This window comes from Elephas maximus, chromosome 15, assembly GCF_024166365.1.
Source record: "Elephas maximus indicus isolate mEleMax1 chromosome 15, mEleMax1 primary haplotype, whole genome shotgun sequence".
In the NCBI taxonomy this organism is placed as follows: Eukaryota; Metazoa; Chordata; class Mammalia; order Proboscidea; family Elephantidae; genus Elephas; species Elephas maximus.
Genome location: NC_064833.1, coordinates 18,132,022 through 18,150,841, shown reverse-complemented (window position 1 = coordinate 18,150,841; position 18,820 = coordinate 18,132,022). Strand labels below are relative to the sequence as shown.

The following is an 18,820-nucleotide window of genomic DNA, read 5'->3' as shown; positions in this document are numbered from 1 at the left end:
GTCTGGGTGGTATTTGAAAACATGGGAGTGGATGAGATCGCCTAGACAGAGAACATTGGTTTATCAGAAGAGAGGGTCTAGAACTCGATTTAAGGAACCTCAACATTTGGGAAGACTAGGCTTGTAAAGGAGACTAAAAGGACTGACTAGAGGTTTTAGGGGAAAGCAGGAGAGCATGCTTTCATCTCAAAAGGCTGTTTCAAGAGGAAGAGTACTCAGCAGTATCAAGACTTCTGAAAACGGACCTAAGAGCTGAAGAATACCAACTGCACAAACAGCATGGAGGTCACTGGGGGTTTGTTGCAGGACAAATGGGCTAACAGCTGAGTGGGAAGGGATGAAATGGAAACATGGTGTTCAAAAAAAAATTAGGGAGTATTTTGGAGTGGGGCTGGAGTTGAGAAAAAGGTTAATTGAAACTTTTTCGAGAAGGTGGGAAGAAAGAGTACACACAGATGAAGGAATTGTTTTAAATGTAACAGGGGTACAGATTTCAGTAGAATTATAGGTTTGATTTCGTGGAGGTAAAGGGCTTGGCTTCTATTTTCTCTGTAGTAAAAGCAGAGAGATTAATTGCTTCTCCAAGTATTTTTAGTGCCATTGTTTGTAAATTAACTGTTTTGTATGCGGATGAATGTCTCAGCTCTCCAACTGTTTCACAGATGGTTAAGTATATATCGGTGAGAACAGAGACAATAGCTGCTTAATAAATACGCTATTGATTTTGATTCCTATGATGATGATGATAAATGTGATGATGCCCTGATGGCAGGGAAAAGGATAAGCTCCCACTAGACCCCTAGTAGAAAGCACCCGACAGGTGAAGAACGCGATCTTAGCACAGGTGTTGGGATCCTAGCTAAGTCAGAGAATCACAGAAAACACAGGGAAGGAAAATCCACCGGCATCCTTCTTCTTCTCCGGGCCCCTAAGGGTTAAGATCAACGAGAGTTGCCATCACTGTTTCCTAGAGAGGCTCCAGCAAAGCCGGTCGGGGAAGGTCGGGTAACTTCCTTTTTCTGTCCTGTTTTGAGAGCTTAGGACCCTGGGTCGGTGGGGTCAGAAGGAGCGGGGGTCTCGTTCCTCCGGGACAGCAGGGCCTGGTGGGGGTGAAGGGCGCCTTGTGTGTGGCCCCCAGAACAGTGAGTTCCTTCTTAGGGGGACGGGAGCTGAGGGCTGCGGGCTGAGCACTGGGAACAGCACCGCCCCGGCGGCGGTCTCAGCCCCCGAGAGGGACCTCAATGCTGCCAGGGGGCCGAGGCCCCACATCTTCGGCCAGACTGCGCCTGCCTCGCCTGCCGGCTTCCCAGAGATTCTTGTCTGCAGAAGTCGATCCCGGTCTCCGGGGACCTCACCTCTGGTCCCTCTATCAATGGTTCTTTAAGCTAAGCTGCAGGCGGTGGATTTTCTTTGGCAGGCTCTTCTGATCCAAAGCCTGGCCCACCCCATCACCTGCTCGCTGTAGGACGGTCAAAACTGCCTTACTCTGTGGAGTGGCATCTTAAGAACAGCCTTTTAATATCATTTATAACCTAAATTTTGCAGCCGTTTCGTTGCACCAGTGTTATCAAGGGTCCCAGTCTATTACCAAAGTTAACAGAGAAAATGTTGGACCTTTTTACCCAGACTCTTGCTTCCTTTGCGTATACTTTGATAGAATAATGTAATTCAGACAGCAAAACATATTACTCCATTTGAACATGGTTCTCTCTCTCTCTTTTTTTTTTTTTTTTTTGCGTTCAGTGGTGTGTGTGTTTCACTCAAATACCATGAGGATATTTGTAAATTAGACTAGCTTCACCTTTGCCCATAACAAAGCCCTAGCTTGCTGGGTGTGCTTTGGGAACACAAACTCACATTGGTAAATCTGTTTTCCAAAAATTCAGTCAATGTATTCCAAAATGAGGTACTCTGAGGCTCATTTGCAGTTTTCGGTTATGCCCAAATCTACTTCCTGCTCTAGTTTACTGTAATACATATAAGAGTGTAGACATCAAGTCCAGCAGGCTTGGGGCTGAATCCTGCTCTGCCTCTTACTGGTGTGTGACCTTGGGAAACTTTCTTAACAAGTTTTTCACTCACCTGTAAAATACTGAGAGGGCTATTGTGAGAATGAAATGAGAAATAATATGCGTAAATTCTTTAGTTCACCACCTGGCACCTAATGGGCAGAAATAGGATGAAAGTCATAAGTATGCCAAGTTTTTTTCATACATGTGCCTTCGTTTATCCTGTTTTTATTTTCCCCCAATGATACCATTATTGAGTTCCTCAAATGAATGTCAAGTCCACATACAGCTGCCCTCCAGTGGCAAATCACATTTTCTGGTCTCTTAAAGTATGTCAAAAGAGCCCTGGTGGCGCAGTGGTTAAGTGCTCAACTGCTAACCAGAAGGTCAGCAGTTGGAACCTCCTGGCCACTCCATGGGAGAAAGCTTCCATAAAGATTTATAGCCTTGAGAACCCTATGGGGCAGTTCTACTCTGTCCTGTAGGATGGCTATGAGTTGGAATCGACTCAGTAATGGGTAAAATAGGTCAAGAGTTGTGGCTGGTTCCAGAAGATAAAGTTTAGGATGAAGTGGATATTGTAATTATTATAGATTTAGTGAGAGACAAGGAAGGAAGAGGCCCATCTTTAACCTGCCTTTTTTATTTAGGGGTTATTGGCTATAATTACTCCTCTCCTGTTTTGTCCTAATTTCTTGTTACTAATTTTATAAATCTTAACTTTTCTTTGAAATTGACTTCTAAGTTTTCTTCCTTATGTCAAGGACCAAGTCATTCTTTTGAAACTAAACAGAATACTTTCTCTTTTCTTTCTAAGTTTCTTGCCATGTATTTACTCTAAAATGCTTCTTATGCCTGCATATTGATTCCTTACAGTTTTTATAAGTTTTATTGTTGGTGCCATCCTCAAAAAAAACTTTTTATTTTTTTCAATTAAAAGAACATACCAGTGTTTCTAAGCTGTGGTGGACAATAAGTGCTTGTGTTCATTTTTTTTTTTTTTCAAACTTAATTCTCAGACCTTTAATGTGAAAATTTAAATTTTTTATTGCTATTTCCTTAGAAAAGGTAAATTGGATTAACTGTTAATTCTAAACATTCGCCTTTGAAATAAGATTTTCTAAAAGGGCTTAAGACCGTGTTTCTTATTTTCAGTGTGGGGCACAGAACATTCTGTGCATACAACTGTCTTGTTGCCACAGTGGGAAAGAAAAGAGGAGGGATAAAGCTTAATAAATACCTTCAAACATGACCTGTTTCCTTCTGCAGTATTTCTGATCCCTAACCTGGCTGTGATCATTATGATGGAGCACGAGGAAGAACGGTTGGTCTCAGAATCTGATGGCTTCAAGGAGAGAAAGAGTTTGAAAAACTCTTGTACAGGTGAGGGATTAAGAAGATGATCTGAACCCTTGGGAAATTCTGTATCATACGGTGTAAGCTATGGAGTGTTGTGGAAGGAACAGGGCATTAGAATGAGACAAACTTTAATTTGATTCTTTGTTCTATTACTTACAAGCTGTGTGAACTGTTTCAGCCTCAGTTTTCTCACCTTTAAGAAAAAAAAGTAAATGATAATATCTGTCTGATTTTTTTTAGGATTATGGGATAACACATGCAAGCTACTTGTTCTTTATAAATTGTGGCAATTATTGTTATTTCTATAGTTGCTTAGATTTTAACTAAGGTATTGTCTAGTTTTCACCTCAGATGGGATGCTACCCAGTTTCTCCTCTACTCCGATCTCCTTTTTTTTGAGAATAAAGTTTAATGTACTTAATTTTAGATTAACAGTCCTCTTGGAAATTGCTGACAACACAAATACACTAGTGTTGCTACTAAGTACAAAAATTCCAGCATAAAACTATTTTAAGTGACCTGCTTCTGGTGAATACATAGAGTAAAACTAGCTTACAAAACTCTTTTATATAAAATAATTCATGAAGTTTTACTCTGCTGTTCATTTGTCTTCCATGACAATTCAGAATTTCCTTTCCTCTGGCAGATTAGGGAATATGTTTAGAATATTTCTTTATTCTTTCAGGAGATGAGAGTAAGAATCATTTGGAAACTGTTCAACACAATAACCCTAAGACAAATAAACTTAAAGAGAAACCGTCAAAGTGGTCTAAAAGAGATGGCCCACGAAATTCTAAGTATGAGGATACAAAGGAAACTCTATTGGTATTGTCTAAAGGCGATGAGATTTGGTGTCATCATTACTATGAGAATAACGGCAAGTCAGAGAGTCAGTGGGAAAATTCTATAGGAAGAGAGGAGGAAAAATCCAATCATTGGGAATGGGACCTAGAAGAACACGCCAATGTCTCCATCCAGAAGAATACATCCTCTGGAGGCAAACCCTACAAATGTCCTGAATGTTGGAAAAGCTTCAACAATAGTTCTCATTTGCGTATTCACCAGAGGACCCACTCAGGAGAAAAACCTTATAAATGCTCTGAGTGTGGAAAATGTTTCAGTAACAGCTCTCACCTGATTCAACATCTGAGAATACACACAGGAGAAAAGCCCTACCAGTGTGGTGAATGTGGAAAAAGCTTCAGTAATACCTCCCATCTCATTATTCATGAGAGAACTCATACAGGAGAGAAACCCTATAAATGTCCTGAGTGTGGGAAGTGTTTCAGTAGTAGCTCTCACCTTATTCAGCATCACAGATCACATACAGGTGAAAAACCATATGAATGTCCTGTGTGTGGGAAATGCTTCAGCCACAGCTATGTCCTGATAGAACATCAGAGGACTCACACCGGAGAAAAACCTTATAAGTGCCCTGACTGTGGGAAGAGTTTTAGTCAGAGTTCCAGCCTGATTCGCCACCAGCGGACACATACAGGTGAGAAGCCCTACAAGTGTCTTGAGTGTGGAAAAAGCTTTGGCTGTAATTCTACCCTAATAAAGCATCAAAGAATACATACAGGAGAAAAACCCTACAAGTGCCCAGAATGTGAGAAGAATTTCAGTCGAAGTTCAAACCTTATTATACACCAGAAAACACACATAAGAGAGCAATTCTATGAAAGTTTTGAATGTGAAGAAACTTTGCGTCAGGACTGTGATGTGATAGGAGAATGCAGAATCCAGCCAGGAGAGAAACCATATAAATGTTGTGAGTGTGGAAAGAGTTTTAGCCTTAGTTCCCATCTTATTAGACATCAGAGAACACATACGGGAGAGAAACCTTACAGATGTTCTGAGTGCTGGAAAACTTTTAGTCAGAGTTCCACCCTGGTGATTCACCAAAGGACACACACGGGGGAAAAACCTTATAAATGTCCTGATTGTGGTGAATGCTTCAGTCAAAGCTTTAACCTTATCAGGCACCGGAGGACCCACATAGGAGAAAAACCTTACAAATGTGCCGACTGTGAGAAATGCTTCAGCAGAAGCGCCTACCTCAATCAACATCGGAAAATTCACACAGAAAAGTCTTTTGAGTCTCCTGAAGTTGAGGATTTTCTGCATGAGTGGACTTGGAAAAACTCTTCAGGGGAAATGACCTTCATCCCATCATTTTCAGTTCCAAATTCATCTTTCTCTTGAATCCCAGAGTCGTCGTCGTCTTTTTTTTTTTTTTTAATTGGACCATTACAACTAAGGTAGTCTATGAACTTTATGCTACAAAGTTTCTTTGGTGTGCTTGCCAAAATGTCTGGAAAAGAAGTCAATGTACTAGTTTAGAGGATGGAAGACACACATAACCATGTCATTGGATCTCTCCAGTGGAAGACACCACCAAGAATGGAGAAAAAGAAGAAATTTTTATTTTATTTTATTTAAAATAAGATTAGCTTCAAAGGAAAGTGTAAAGAGTAATCCTGGGAATAACAAAAGGACACCTGAGGTCTTGCAGCTAGGGTTTCTACTGAATTATGCTATTTTCCCTTGCCTTACTGGGTGGAGGGAGATCATTACTGGCCCCCAGAGTTTAGCCAGAGAAAGATTCTTTTTGAAAAAATAATGTGATTTCTGGCTGTTTTGTTGAGTCCTAAGAAAGAAAAGACTCACTTGTTTTAAATGCATTTTTATCTACTTAAAATCAACTTTTGTAGCATCTAAAACTGCACTGTCTTGATAGCCTCTAGCCGCATGTGGCTATTTAAGTTTATATTCATTAAAAATCACAGTTTAAAATTTAGTTCCTTAGTCACCCTAGCCACATGCCAAGTGCTCAGTAGTCACATGGGATTGGTAGCTCTTGTATTGGACATCATCACAGAAAGTTCTTTCTCCCAAAACCATTATTCTTGACAGATTTGTAAATATTTCCTGTAAGACTAGGAACTGTGCTCTGGGGTTTCTGCTCTTCAGTGAGACTACAATATAGACTAAAAATGAGAGAATTTTGAAGCCACCACATCTAGATACTGGATGTTCTAATAACTGGATGTTTTAATTTATGTTCAACCGACAGTGATAGGAGCCCATCATCTCTTGGCCAAAGCCAAATAAGGAGGCAGGATTCTTGAATTCTGCTCTTAAATTGTTGATAGTTATTTCCTCTGAGTTCCCTTGTTATGTAAATCAAAAAGTGAGTTCTTTTTCTAAAAATTAACCCACTGATTCTCAGCCACTGTCCAGGAGACAAGACTCCTGAGTTCCAGTCTTGGCAGTTTTCTTTTGCCTCTGGACTTTGTTAGTATATGGATCTGATAACTCAGACCCCATCTTCCCTACTTGTCTGTTTTATAGGAATGATGCTTTGAAAAGTATTTGCTATTTCCTATTCACTCCCCCATTTTTCTTGCTATTGCAAAGGTAGATGTGAAGGAAGGGCAAGAATCTTGAGATGCCCAGAATTTCTTCTCATTTTTTGATTCAAAATATATTTTATGAAGAATATGGTACAGATGCAAATTAGGAGTGTGGAGCCAGATAGGGCCAATTGTAGCTCCTGCAAATGGCTATAGCTGGTGGGTCACGAATTGCATGGGGATTATATCTTCTTTCAAGATTGTGGTACAGCTGACTGGCAAGGCAATTATGTCTTTTTGTATTGTCATGTGATTAAAAACACAACAAAAGCTAACAAAATAAAAAATAAAGATATTTAAGAAGTGTTTGGGGATGATTTTCTGCTTTCAAAAATGGGGGAAACATCAGGCATTATAGCTTTTATGTGACCTCAGCCTAAGCATCATTATACATTTGTATGTTATAGACAACCAAACCAAACCCATTATTGTGAGTTGACTCTGACTCATGGCAACCCCATGCGTATCAGCGTAGAACTGTGCTCCCTAGGGTTTTCAATGGCTGATTTTTGGGAAGTAGATCGCTAGGCCTTTGTTCTGGGTGGACTCAAACCTCCAATCTTTATCTGCAGCCAGATGAGTTAAGCGTTTATACCACCCAGGGACTCCATATGTGTGGACCAGTTTTTATAGTATTCATTGCCACACACAGCTAAGAGTTTGATTAATGTTTGATAATTAAATTTGAGGCATTGCTATTGAGGCTGGAACTCAGTTGCAGGGCAGCAGCTGTTGGAGTGGTGCAAAATCTTTGGTCACGTGATCTCGGGCAAGTTACTCAGCCACTCTGAACCTCAGTATCTTCATCTGTAAAGCTGAGATAATGCGTAACTTGCAGGGTGGCTTAAGGGTTACATAAATGTTCAAAAAGCATCTAGCACAGTATTTAAAATACAGCAGGCTCCAATAAATGGTAGTTGATGATGATTATTATTAATTGAAGCTAAGTGGGAAATGTGGTCCACAAATTTCTAAAATAGGAGTAGCAATCCAGTGACATATTTAGCTATGCAGACCCAAACCACTTTTATTTGATTCAGCTTGTTTACAACAGAGAGTTCATTTTACTGAAATTATTTTTGTCCATGAAACAAAGGATTCTGTTTAAGTCTGGAAAGGAGAAGAAAAATATAGCAAGTTCAATTTAAGTTCATTTGCACCTGAAAAGCTTAACAAGTAAAATTTATGTCCTATGACCATAACATATACTATGCTTTATGACTGCCACAATAATATAAAAACCATGTTTCACAAACTTTGATGCCTATAGGAATGCAGATTAGGAGTGTGGAGCCAGATAGGGCCAACTGTAGATGGGTTAAGACAGGCTCCATTAGTAAAACAATTTGGCAAGACTCCTAGTCTGTTTGGATTGAAAATTAGGAAAACATAAGAGATTTATCACTTATAATGGAGAATGGAACATGGTTAAATTTAATCATATTTGACAATTTTGCCTCAATTTATCAGCAAATAGGTTTTTTTTTTTTAGCTCCGTGAGAAGTAAATATTCTGTATCTTCTGTTTTCCTTGCTAGCACAAAGGATCGAGCACCTGAATAAGCATTTATTTATTCTTTTTAATTAAAGGGAAGACTCCTATTTTCATATTTTTTCCTACTCAGAGCAGGAGCTCGCATGTTTTTTTCTGCAATGGGATGGAGAGATCCATGTCAATGCATATCTTTACATATAGAGCAGGGAACTTACTCCCTACCTGCTGCACCACCTACCAGAACATAGGCAAGCATCACTTTCAGACTTGAGGTAACGGCTTGCTCTGCTCATCCCAAGTCATCCCAGTTGGGTATACCAACTGGGCTGTCTCCATAGTGCTCTACAATTTTCTTCACTGATGATGACAGGTAGTGGAGTACGATTCTGTGGTTACTGGCCTTATATATTAGGCCAACATATTAATCTTGGGAAATCCTGGTGGTGTAGTGGTTAAGAGCTAGGCTCCTAACCAAAAGGTCGGCAGTTCAGATCTACCAGGCGCTGCTTGGAAACCTTGTGGGGCAGTTCTACTCTGTCGTGTAGAGTCGCAATGAGTCGGAATTGACTCGACGGCAATGGGTTTGGTTTTTTTGGTTTATTCATCTTGGGCAGTCTCTCAGTTTCTAAAATGACAAAACTGGTATTACATCTTTGTTCGTATTTGAGTTTATATAACTGGTTTCATTCATTCATTCACTCAACAAATGTTTACTTGGTGCCTAACATGTATCAGACATTGTTTAGCTGTGGTCGGGTAACAGTGAGAGGGGCGAATGTAAGGATGGAGCAGTGGTAGAAAAACGTGGAGCTCTTCAGATGACTACTTTCTCTTTGGAAACTCTGGAACTATACTTATTCAGCTGAACCCTCCATCTTCATACTTAATAATCTGATAATCTGAAGAGGTAGAGATAGATATGGATTAAAGTGAATCAGGTTGGCTCTATGAAAATGTGAAGTATGACAGTGTTTTGTACTTAGTGGTGCTCAATGGTTACTGAGTAGATGTCATATGTTTATATGTTTTATGCTAATGTTCAAGAGTATGCCCTTCCAGGGTATACATTATCTCAGTGATTATGCTCCTACTTAGACTATAAACTCCTTGAGTACAGCTAATGGATTTCATTTTTGTAACCCCAAAGCCCACCCTGGCGTGTGCCATGTTCATTGATTTTGGTTGAAGAGGTGAATGAATAAATGAAGTCTACTGGATTAGGCTGTATAGTCTCAGCATCTCCTCAGTCCTCTCTAAACTTTTCCTTGGTCTAGCCCACAGAGGCTGGTCTGGCTTGGAAGTGAAACTGGCTGCCCTGGAAAGTTGGGTGTATCCTTACACTAACCCTAACCAAAAACACCACCAAACCCATTGCCTTTGAGTTGATTCCTATTAATAGTGACCCTATAGAACAGAGTAGAACTGCCACACAGGGTTTCCAAGGCTGTAAGTTTAGGGAAGCAGACTGCCAAATCTTTCTCCTGAGGAGCAACTGGTGAGTTCAAATTGCTGAACTTTTGGTTAGTGGCCAAGCACATTAACCACTGCACCACCATGTTGTTGTTGTTGTTAGGTGCCGTCGAGTCGGGTCTGACTCATAGCGACCCTGTGCACAACAGAACGAAACACTGCCCGGTCCTAAGCCATCCTTACATTGTTATGTTTGAGCTCATTGCTGCAGCCACTGTGTCAGTCCACCTCGTTGAGGGTCTTCCTCTCTTCTGCTGACCCTGTACTCTGCCAAGCATGATGTCCTTCCCCAGGGACTGATCCCTCCTGACAACATGTCCAAAGTATGTAAGAAGCGGTTTCGCCATCCCTGCCTCTAAGGAGCATTTTGGCTGTACTTCTTCTAAGACAGATTTGTTCGTTCTTTTGGCAGTCCATGGTATATTCAATATTCTTCACCAACACCACAGTTCAAAGGCGTCGGTTCTTCTTCGGTCTTCCTTATTCATTGTCCAGCTTTCACATGCATATGATGCGATTGAAAATACCATGCACCACCACAGAGGACCCTTAAAATGGCCTGGTTGTTCAGAATCCTATGGAGGTAAGACCTTGAACTTTGGAGTAAGACTATCTAGGATAGGTTCAAAACATGGTTTGAAATTTAGGTTTCACTTATTAGCTTTGTACTCTGAATTTACCTTGTAAGATTTGTTAAGCATCAAATGAAATGAGGTACCTGGTATATTGTAGGTGTTAAGGAAATAACTGATTTCCTTTCCTGTCCACCCTCATTCTCATACTTCTGCCAAGGATAGGCTCTGGATTGGTTATTTCTAGGTTTCTAAAACAGATATTAATAACACTTAGCTCATGGGTTTGTTGTGAGAATCAATGAGACAATATACATAATGTGCTTAGCATTGCTGGTACTCAGCAATCACTCCACAAATGTTAACTGTTTTTATTATCATTGTAAAGTGGCTCTACTCAGTCTTTGGATCATCTTTGAAAGTAGCCTCAGAGACGTGGGTTCGGGCACTGGGCACCCACTAAAGTGGTGCCATTCATTTTTTTATTGTTTCCCTCATGAACAGAAGTGTGTAGCAAGCTGCTGAGGAAGCTAATAGTATAACGTATCTATTGTAATATGGCAGATATTTGAACAACTACTGCCTTTTCTATTTAAAAATTACTGTACCTTTCACCCTGTTGGCTCTTTTTTTGTTTTCTTTTACTGCTCTCTGGAGCTAACCTTCTCTTCTGCCTTCTCTATCCATATTCTAACCCAAATTTAGGCTTTTTTTCTACCATTTCATTTTGTTCCTCCAATCCCTTATACTGAAGTAAGCTGGCATCAAGTCAAGCCTGAGGACAATCCAGATGGTGGGGTTTGGTTATAAAGAAGTAGATGGGATACGGATTTCTGGCCATTATGACATCATGGGCATGTCGCTGCTTGCAAAAAGAGGTAGCTAGTGGACACCAGGACAGTCCAGTTGCTAATCTAACATTATCTGACTTACGTAAAATCAGCAGACATTCTAGGATTTGTTTAATAGGCTGAGGGATGGAGTACAAACTTGGTTGAAAATAACCATGATTAATTTTGTGTCAATTAAAGAGCTAAGTCATGGATAAATGGTCAGATTAAAAAGAGTATTAGTTGAGTAGATTGACAAACACAGGTGAAAGATTTTTTTCCCTTATTTTCTTATCATTAAAGTAATATATGCTAATTGCAAACTATACAAAGAGGTATAAATTAGGAAATGCATAAAAATAAAACAGCCAAAATGAAAATGACAGATTGTCATTCTTTCTAGAGATCATTCACCATGAAAGTCTTGGGTTCTTTCCCCCAACAACCCCTTTTCTAAGCAGATACATGAATATTTTTAAAAATTGGATATATGTGTATATATACTCTATATGTACTATTGTCTTGATTTTCTTACCTTTATCATGTCATTTTACTTGTTTTAGAATTCGTTTAACTACGAGATTTTTAAGGGCTTCATGATATTATACTGAATGGACATGCCATAACAATTTAACTGTTCTAAAGTTTTTTTTTTTTTTTAATGTTGGACAACGGAAACCCTGGTGGTGTAGTGGTTAAGTGCTACTACGGCTGCTAACCAAAGGGTCAGCAGATTGAATCCGCCAGGTGCTCCTTGGAAACTCTATGGGGCAGTTCTACTCTGTCCTATAGGGTTGCTATGAGTCGGAATCGACTCCACGGCACTGGGTTTGGTTTTTTTTGTTGATTTTGGACATTTATATCATTTCTAGTTGTTTGCTACTGAAAATAACTGCCTTGAACTGGGCTTTTTTTTTTTTTTGCTACCTAAATATAAGTGAACATCTGTGTCCCCTTAGGATGAATTCCTACATGTGAAATTATTGAGTCAAAGAACATAAAATGCTTTTAAAGACATATTACCTGTTTTTCCAGAAATGTTTAGCAATGCAAATTACTCCAGTGAATTCTATTTGTTAAATGGCCTTTTCTGGGAAAGAAAAACATATAGTTCAAGGCCAGTGTATTAAAATGATGAAAACTTTTTTAATACATTTTGTTTAGATAGGTTTTTTTTTTTTTTTTCTTTTTAAATTTTGCTTTGTATCAACTGAAATTCACTTTAGGTTAAATCAATTTAGGAGCTATTTAGATTTTCCTTGTACTGTCCTAGGTACAATTCCAGTGGATGTCACTTAAGAGCAGTTCCAAGAAAATGAGATAAGGCCCAAAGCCCAAAGGAAGAATAGTTGAGGAGAGGTCTAGGTGAGTTGTTTAAATACATGCATTACTTTCTTTTCATTTGCTTCTGGACCAAGTTGCTACCTGATGCAGAAAATAAAGTACAGCCCAAATATAGGAACCTAAGTTAAATTCAGGTTTAGCAAATGGATGAGTATCTTTTAGTTTTTAAAACTGGTGTTGAAGGTAAAGCATAATAGAGACTTATGAAAAGATGCCAAGTTAGACTGCTCAGAAAAAGATAGAACCATTGTCTTTCCAGTCCTACCACTATCCACATTTCAGTGAGAAACATATTATTGATGGCGGCACACATTAGTGTTTTACTCATGGAAAACACACACACACACACACACACACACACACAGGATGAAAGGATGAAAGGGGAAAGGAAATGTCATTGACACTGACAGAGGTTATACTTGGTAACTCTTACTAATTTTTCAAACCTCAGCTTAAAAAGTAACTTCCTTCTGGTAGGCTACCTTCCTCGACCCTGGTTTAGTTTATATCTTCTTATCCTCCAAAGCAACATGTGTTTTCTCTTTCATTGCCATGCATGTCATCTGTCATTACGTGTCTACTGATTGTCTTTTCCACGAAATTCTAAACTCCAGTATGACAGGTACTGTGTCTGCTTTGTTCACTGCTTTATTCCCAGAACCAAGCACAGGGCCTGACACAAAGTTGACACTTAAGACATTTATTACATTGACTTGGATTGATGCATGCTCTAATTATGGCTTTACAACCAATATTCAAAGAGGAAAAAAAAAAATGAAAACACAGTTACAAATTAATATAATTGGCTCCATCACTTGCAACTAGAATTTGCAAAAGATTGCACAAATGCTGAGGGGAAGTTGAAGAAATGATGGGGTTGCTGCTACCTGAAAGTCGGCGGTTTGAACCCCCGCAGTGGCTCTGCAGAGGAAAAGGCCTGACGATCTGCGCCTGTAAAGATTACAGCCTGGGAAGCTCTAAGGGGTAGTTCTACTCTGTCTTTAAGGTTCCTGTGAGTCAGAATCATGACTCGACAACACCTAACAACCACCACTGCCCCCACCGCATTTTTAGATGAGGTGAATGGTGAGCAAGAGAGTTCTGGGGGTTTTGATTTAGTGTATTTTAAGTTAAAACATTAACGAAAACAGAATTGCTTAGTTTGGTACAAAAATGGAATAAAATGAAAAATGCTTACCACATACAGCTGAGTATACAGCTATGAATAAGACGTGGTCCTTGCCTTAGGGGGTCGTATCTCATGCAAGAGACATATATAAATAGATAGTTGTAATACGGATTGATGTCTGCTATGACAAAGAGGCAGAGTTACGGAAACTTTAAGAGGAAGACATGATGATTAATCTTGGTCTTAAAGAATGAGGAGTTTCAGAAAGGGGGACATGGCTTTTTCCAGCATTGAGAATGGCACTCAAAAAGGCACAAGGCTTGGCATGCCAAACTAGGCCAACCAAATCAACTGAGGCGGTTAATCCAAGGAATGGAAAGACCAGGGGTGCTCTTTGTTTTTAAGGTAATTAGATTGTGTTAGCAGTTTCAGTGGAGCCCTGGTGGTGCAATGGCTAAGCCCTTGGTTCCTAGCCGAAAGGTCAGCGGTTTGAACCCACCAGTGGCTCCATGGAAGAAAAGGCCTGGTGATCTGCTCCTGTAAAGATTACAGACTAGCAAACCCTATGGGCAGTTCTACTCTGCCCCATAAGGTCTGCCATGAGTTAGAATTGACTCGATGGCACACAGCAACAAGATTCGTGAGTCAGATTTCTCGAGTTTGGACTCTGGGTCTGGTACTCACGAGCTGAATGACCACTTCTCTGTGCATCGGTTTTCTTGCCTATAAAATGGGGCTAATAATAGTACTTACCTCGTAGTGTTATTATGATGAAATGGGGTAATATTTGAAAAGCACTTAGAATGCTGCCTATACTATGTAAGTGTTAGCTCTTGTCACAATTGCAAATGCTTGTCTCATGGATCTACTCCACAGCAATATTACTTTCTGCCAGTAAGTTGCTGATTTTGTGTCAAAGTTTACAGCCTTTGCTCCAGGCCGGAGGAACAGACTTTTGTATTGGAATAAACAGAGCCATGGCAAGATTCGAACAGGTAAGAAATGGTTAGACAGCATTTAATTCAGTTCAGAAAATGCAGGCACCCAGAATGTGCTCCATGCTAAGCATTACAAATGCTCCTTTCCCCCCAAATTCAGGAGTGGATCTTGAACTGCCCAAAAGGTTATCTGAGGACCTAACATTGGACGAATGGCCCTGTAGAGATAAAAACACACGAAGAAAGTTGCTTTCAAAAGACTTAAAAAGTTGCCTATTTAGAGGATGTGGAGAAATGAGAACCCTCACCATTGCTGGTGGGAATGCAAAATGGGGCAGCTGCTGTGGAAAACAGTTTGGCTATTTCTCAAAAAGTTAAACTAGAACTACCATATGAGCCAGCAATCCCAATCCTAGGTATATATCCAGAAGAACTGAAAGCAGGAACACAAACGGAAACCTGTACACGAGTGCTCATAATCACAACAGCCAAAAGGGTGGAAACAACATACATGTCCATTGGTAGATGAATGGATAAAATGTGGTACATGCAAACAATGGAATATTCCAAAAACCAAAAACCAAACCTGTTGCCACTGAGTTGATTCCACTCATAGCAACCCTATAGGACAGAGTAGTACTGCCGCATAGGGTTTCCAAGGAGCGGCTGGTGGATTCCAACTCTGACATTTTGGTTAGCAGCTGAGCTCCTAACCACGGCACCACTAGGGCTCCAATGGAATTATTACTCAGCCATCAAGAGGAACAAAGTCTTAATATGTACTGTAACATGTATGAGCTGTGAAAACATTATGCAAAAGGACAAATATTATATAACCCCACTTACACCCGAAATGGAGCCCTTGTGGCGCCATGGTTAGGAGCTACAGCTGGTAACCAAAAGGTAGGCAGTTTGAATCCACCAGCCACTTCTTGGAAACCCTATGGGGAAGTTCTGCTTTGTCCTATAGGGTCGCTGAGTCAGAAGCGACTAGACGAAAACGGGTTTTATATGAAATAGGCAAATATATAGAGGCCAAAATTTATTACTGGTTACCAGAGGTTGGAGGAAGCCGGCAAGGGAGACTCATTGCTTAGGGGGCAATGCGTTTTTTGTTAATCATGATGAAATAATTTGGAAAAGGATGGTGATGATGGCTGCACAAAATGACAAATGTAATCAATGTCACTGAATTCAACAAAAATAGTTGAATTGGAAAAATTTTCTACCACAGTAAAAACACGGTTAAAAACAATACATAAGCAAATAACTAAATAACATAACTGAAGATCATGGTAAGTGTTATAATGGTGCTCTGGAAATATTATGGACAATAAACCTTTGTCTTCTTAAAAAAAATATCTATTGGAGAACAATGACCATTTAACACAAGAATTAAACTGAAAAATTATTTAATAAGAAAAAATCTTATGACAATCTCAACTACAGGGTAAGCAAGTAAATTATTCTATAATATTTACATTCTCATCTCAAAGAGTCAGCTGCTCAAGTCTTTTTATCATTTTAGCGATATGGGAACTCACAGATACCAATATGGATTTCATTGAAGAATTATCTTCAGGAAAATGATTTCCCAATTGAACTGATCTCTTAAGTCTTTTTTAATTTGGTACGTGTTTCAAACAGCCAAATTCGTTGATACCAGTGAAGAATATGTTAGAGCAAGTGTCTTAGGCTGGGTTCTATAGAGAACCAAAAGCATGTACATATGTATAGAAGAGAAATTTAAAGAAATGGCTCACGCGGTCGTAGAGTCTAGAACGTGCCAAGTCCATGGGTCAGGGTGGAGGCTTCTCCTGATTCATGTAGCAGCAGGGGCTGGCGAACCCAAGATCTTGAACCCAAGATCTCATCGCGGAGGTGATCATATCATTACACGACTGCCAAACTGTATCGTAACTGCCAAACCACTGAGAATCATGCCCCAGCCAAACTGACACATACCCTTAATGCTGACAGCAATCAAAGTCTTGTTTTTATAATGGCGGAAAGTTAAAGCAGTATTAATAATTAATTAAGAGTACTGGGGAACACGAGATTTGGGGATCAGGGTTTAACTTTTGGCTTCATCGTTTACAAGCTGTGATTTGGTCAAGCCATTTAACCTCTTTATCATTTTCCTCATTTTTAAAATCAAGATTGTTTTGATGGTTAAATGATGTATGTGGAAGAAATGTTTTAATAAATAACTTGTTTTTTTTTATCAGTTAAAACAACAATATTTGGGATGAAAAGTGGTAAGGCAGATGCCATACTTTCTTAAATCCTGTAGAGTATCTGGTACAGAACTGGAAAGGGTCTTAAGACTTCATGAGGAAATTACCCCTCTCCTAGAGATGATTTATGACTTGTCCAAGGTCACAGAGCTGGTAGTGGCAGCCAGAATCTAGGTCTTCCTACTACACCTCTGTCATTCATCATTCATTCATCTAGTAAATTCTTATGGAGGATAAACTAAACGCAAAGCTAGGTGTTGTGAGTGATTCTTATTGAGCACAGATGCTTCCCTCAAGACTTAAGCATAAGTGAAAGGATCAAGAAAGTATGAAAAAACTATTTTGTGACTTGGTGAGGGTCAAGGGAGACTTGTTGGAAGAGATGCCGATTCAGCTTTGCTTTCAAAAGCAGGAAGGATTTGTACATAAGAGTCACGGAGTTTAAAGAAGGCAGTCCGATGGTAAAACAGTGAGCAAAAACACTGTCTTAAGCATCAATAAATATCTGTGGTATTGAAAACCAAAAAAACTCATTGTCCTCGAGTCCATTCTGCCTCACAGCAACCCTTTACGGCATAATAGAACTACCCCATGGAGCTTCCAAAGAGCGCCTTGGAATTGCTGACCTTTTGGTAAGCAGCCAAGCTCTTAACCACCGTGCCACCAGGGATGACAGCGGTGTAGTGAAGGTGCTAGGGCAGGGAGTTTCCTATTTTATATCTGGGGCTGCCTCTCACAATTATCGTTGCCTCTGGCACGCTTGCCCGGAAAGTTTCTCTAGGACACAATTCATGTGGCCTCCCCCAGAGGCCTTGCAGGACTGCCTCGTTTCCAGGGTGCCTTGGCCACCCCTCAGGGCACTGATGACACACCTCTGTACATTTATTCTTTGTCGTCCCCCCGCCCCCATCCTCCCACTTGTTTCTCATTTCCTTGAGAAAATAAGAGCTGTTCTCTTCAGTGTATCTTTGACCTGAGCACAGTGCCAGATGCTAGGAGCCTAACAATTTTGGGGGAAGGAAAGTAACACGTGGCCCACTGTCTCCTGTCTTCTGGCAAACATTTTTTCCAGTCTGTCAAATTCCTCAAGCACCCACAGTTCTTTGTACGGACCTCTACACACACCAGGCGCAGTACACGAAGTGTGTGTCTGATTCATCTCTACGTCCCGGGAACTCACGAAGTAAGCGCTCAATAAATGCTCGCGGAGTGAATGGAGACATTTAGACTTTAGACGGCTGACCTCCCGGGAGGGTTTTCCGCAGAACGAGCTCCATCTCGGCTTGTGGAGGAGCCCAGCGGCTGGGGCTGAGGCAGGCGAAACGATGCCTCCGTCAGGAGCTCGCTGTGCCGCCGGACCCCACCCCACCCCACCCCACCCCACCCCACCCGACCTCACCCCACCCCCGCAGCCAGCCGGAGTCTTCCTCCTGGTTCCACCGGGCGGCGGAGGCCCCATCCCCACGGCCCCACCCCATACAGCACGCAACATCGCCCTAGCGCCTGTGCTAGCGTCACCGCGCGGGCTCCGCCGCCTGCGATTGGCTGAACGCCGCATAGCGCCATCTCGGCCTACTCCGGGGTGCGCGCCCTCATTGGCTGGAGGCGGCGGCGGCGGCGGCGGCGGGGGGCGGACCCGGCGTGAGGGGCGGGGCGGGCTCGCCTGGAGCCCCGCCCCCCGGTCCCTCAATGGGGCCCGGGGGCCCTGCCGTCCAGCCGCTGAGGCGCGCGGGGACGGGCGGTGTGCCCGTGTCTCCCTGCGGTTACTCTGGTTACTGCGGAAGCGCTGCCGGGGAGGACGTCGCCGCCGCCCGGGAGGGATGCTGGTGTGAGGAGGCCGCTGGGAAGCGCCGCCGCCGCCCTGTGAGGAAAGATCTCTGGAGACCGCAGTTCCCCAGCGGGAAAACCGAGTCGCGGACTGGAAGGTTCGGGGCTGGGAAGTCGGGGGCCGCAGCTGAGGGGAAAGACGCGGAAGTGTGGCCGGGCTTCCTGAAGCCTCAGTCTTGACTCCTTGGGCATCTC

General features: G+C 41.4%; 1 protein-coding gene across 6 annotated transcripts; it reads left to right on the top strand.

Moving 5' to 3' along the window:
• The first annotated feature begins 966 nt into the window (after nt 1–966).
• Nucleotides 967–18,045, top strand: ZNF572 (zinc finger protein 572). 6 transcript variants are annotated; one of them, XR_007513327.1, is made up of 4 exons: nt 3,318–3,392; nt 10,161–10,331; nt 12,424–12,515; nt 14,543–18,045. XR_007513327.1 is itself a non-coding variant. In XM_049854346.1 (3 exons), exons 2-3 carry the CDS (start codon nt 3,311–3,313, stop codon nt 5,571–5,573), a joined length of 1,602 nt encoding a protein of 533 aa, XP_049710303.1. In that variant the 5' UTR covers nt 967–1,000; nt 3,279–3,310; the 3' UTR covers nt 5,574–7,899. The 6 variants fall into 6 exon arrangements, 2 of the variants coding, with proteins under 2 accessions (XP_049710303.1, XP_049710302.1); XR_007513326.1 differs by having other exon boundaries at nt 14,500–18,045; XR_007513328.1 differs by having other exon boundaries at nt 12,424–14,618; nt 17,871–18,045.
• The last annotated feature ends 775 nt before the right edge of the window (nt 18,046–18,820 follow it).

Excerpts from the sequence above, each read along its gene's own strand:
- ZNF572 (XM_049854346.1), top strand. The coding sequence starts at position 3,311 with ATGATGGAGCACGAGGAAGAACGGTTGGTCTCAGAATCTGATGGCTTC. Across the intron at positions 3,393-4,053 it reads TTTGAAAAACTCTTGTACAG|GAGATGAGAGTAAGAATCAT; the intron begins GTGAGGGATTAA and ends TTATTCTTTCAG.